The 2,312-nt window shown below is 53.5% G+C and overlaps 1 protein-coding gene across 1 annotated transcript in view; it reads left to right on the plus strand.

Moving 5' to 3' along the window:
* Positions 1 to 2,175: 2,175 nt before the first annotated feature.
* Positions 2,176 to 2,312, plus strand: part of HMGN2 (high mobility group nucleosomal binding domain 2) — a 3,104-nt gene continuing 2,967 nt past the window's right edge. The window contains exon 1 of the mRNA XM_042838497.1: positions 2,176 to 2,251. Within this exon, the coding sequence (XP_042694431.1) occupies positions 2,237 to 2,251 (15 nt within the window). The 5' untranslated portion in view covers positions 2,176 to 2,236. The remainder of the gene's footprint in view (positions 2,252 to 2,312) is intronic.

Genomic DNA, 2,312 nt, shown 5'->3' on the forward strand with positions numbered 1-2,312 from the left:
AAATGTAGAAGGTGATGTTGAAACAATGTGTTCAGGAAAAAGGGGGAATGATCCAAAGAGGTGAGGAGAAACAATTACTTAGGAATTAATGTCATGGCTTACAAAGGAAAAGTTAACTAAAACTAGGTGATAGGAAAATTATGCTAAAATCATCTGAGATCTCGAGAGCAAGGACTTCAGACACCCTTTTCCAGGGAATGAGGCTGGGAATACAGGAATGCAGTAGCCAAAATCTCTGACCTCAGCCAAAATGGTCTAAGTGCTGTACAGCTGACTTCAATGGGAGTGGCCAGAAGAGCTGTGGGTGCTATTTCTCCAATCTCTTTTAGCAGGGAGGAGGATTAGCTCGTTTCTAAGATTGATTGTTACTAATTTTTTTCTGGTTTCCGTCCCTACAGTGGAAAACAACAGGAAGTGTTTCTGATGCACATACAGGTGCAGCAGTATCAGCTATTGCTCTTTTCAAAGTGTTCTTTTTTTTACCTCCAGGTGAAAATGAGAAAATGCAAACTTAAAGGACTTTTACATACTGCAAACTCAGCATTTTGAATGTGATTGTGAAGAGGATAACTACATTGTCAAGCAGTGAATAAAGTATATTCATATAAAATCATTTTAAAAACAAGCTTAACGTTTAAAACCACATAGTTTTATATTCTTAAGTGCAACGAAGTTGGCATCCAGATCTACCTTGTTGTTTAACCTATGGCAGACTGTTCATCTGGTTTCTTTAGGCTGGGAAAGATTTGAAGGCTTCATTCTTACTCCAGTTGTGTGAGCAATGAGCTGCTGTCCCAGGACCGGGCTGAGTGAGGCTTTGTGCACGTGCGTCCTCTCGTGTAAGTAGCAAGGAGTCCTTTGGATGGAGGATGATTGGAGGTGTCAACTTAAACTTCTGCTGTATTTTATTTTGTTTCTCTGCACGTTTTGGGAAGTTCTCTGGAGAAATAACTCATTCTCCATGAGATGAAGCGCTCTCCAGTCTGCTTTGCAAGGCAGACGCAGGGAGATTGTTTCTATCCAAGGATGTATTTTTTGCCTTGAATTTTTTTGGCTATGTTGCAAGTGACCAAGGCTCCAGTGCTCGTTCCTGACAAAGGAGTGTAACTGTGGCTGCAGTGGTAACTGCAGGGTGTGAGATCCAGAAGGTTTGCAGGGGCAGTTTTAATTCATTTCGTAAAAGCCATTGCTGTGATGGGGGTGAGGCAGGGCATGAGAGTTTTTGCAAGCAGTAGGAGGGCTTGTTGCCTCTGAGCTTTATTCCACCTGTGTCAGTTATGGGAGTGAATGCAAATTTTCCTGTAAGCTTTGCATCAGTATAAGGTCAGTGTGAGCTATAATGGCAAAAGCTGAGCTTTCAGGAGCGCATCTTTCCAATCAGCCTTGCACTGACTTTCGTGAAAGGAAAGCTGTAGGGCTGGGGTGGTGTGTGGCTGTGTGTCCGTGTGTCTGTCCATCCGTCCTTGAGAGAAAGGTGCTCTGCTGCACCACCTGTGTGAATCTCTCTAGAGCAAAATTTATTGAATTGTGGTGTGTTTTTTTTTTCTTTCAAAGGTGCGCTGCCTCATCGTCTCCATTCTGCTTCAGCTCTTTCTCGAAGAAAACGGGAGAGGGGGAGCGCTCCGCAGGATGCCGGCAGCGTCGGGGCCCCGAGCCCGCGGAGCCGCGAACCCGCGCCTGGTGCTGAAGGAACAGCTCCGCTGCGCGCTGCGGAGCGGGGCCGTCCGCAGAGCCCCGAGGGCGCGGGGCATCCCGCGGCGTACGCCTCGCGCGACCCTGCGCCGCCGCCGCCCCCTCCCCACCGCGTTTCCCGCCCGTGGGGCAGCGCGCGCAGCGCGAGGCGGCGCGCGGGAAGGCGGCGGCAGAGCGCGGTGGGGGGCGGTGAGGCCCAGTTGCGCGCGCGCCACCTCCTCGGCGCTCCCTGCCGTCCCCTCCCCGCCTGGCCCCACCCCACGTGACCCGCGTGGGCCAATGGGCTGGCGGGGCGGCGGGGATCCGGCTGGAACCGGTTGGGCCGCGTCCGGCTCTATATAAAACTTTATAAACACCCGATTCAAATTAGTGGGGTCGGCAGCCAGCGCAGCGAGCCGGCCGCCAGCCCCGCCGCGCCGCCCCGCTCTCCCCCTCGGCCCTCCCCCGCTTCTCGCCGCCACCGAGCGAGCCCGGCCGCCCGCCCCCGCCCGCCCCCTCCGCTCGCTCTCTCCTCGCGCGACACACGCACGCGCCGCCCGGAGCTATGCCGAAGAGAAAGGTACGTGGCACCGCGGGGCCCGCGCCGAGGCCCGCTCCCCCCGCCGTCGTTTGGGGGGGGG

The sequence above is a fragment of the Centrocercus urophasianus genome, unplaced genomic scaffold (assembly GCF_019232065.1).
Source record: "Centrocercus urophasianus isolate 14NV4802_14NV808 unplaced genomic scaffold, USGS_Curo_1.0 seq_813, whole genome shotgun sequence".
Classification (NCBI taxonomy): Eukaryota; Metazoa; Chordata; class Aves; order Galliformes; family Phasianidae; genus Centrocercus; species Centrocercus urophasianus.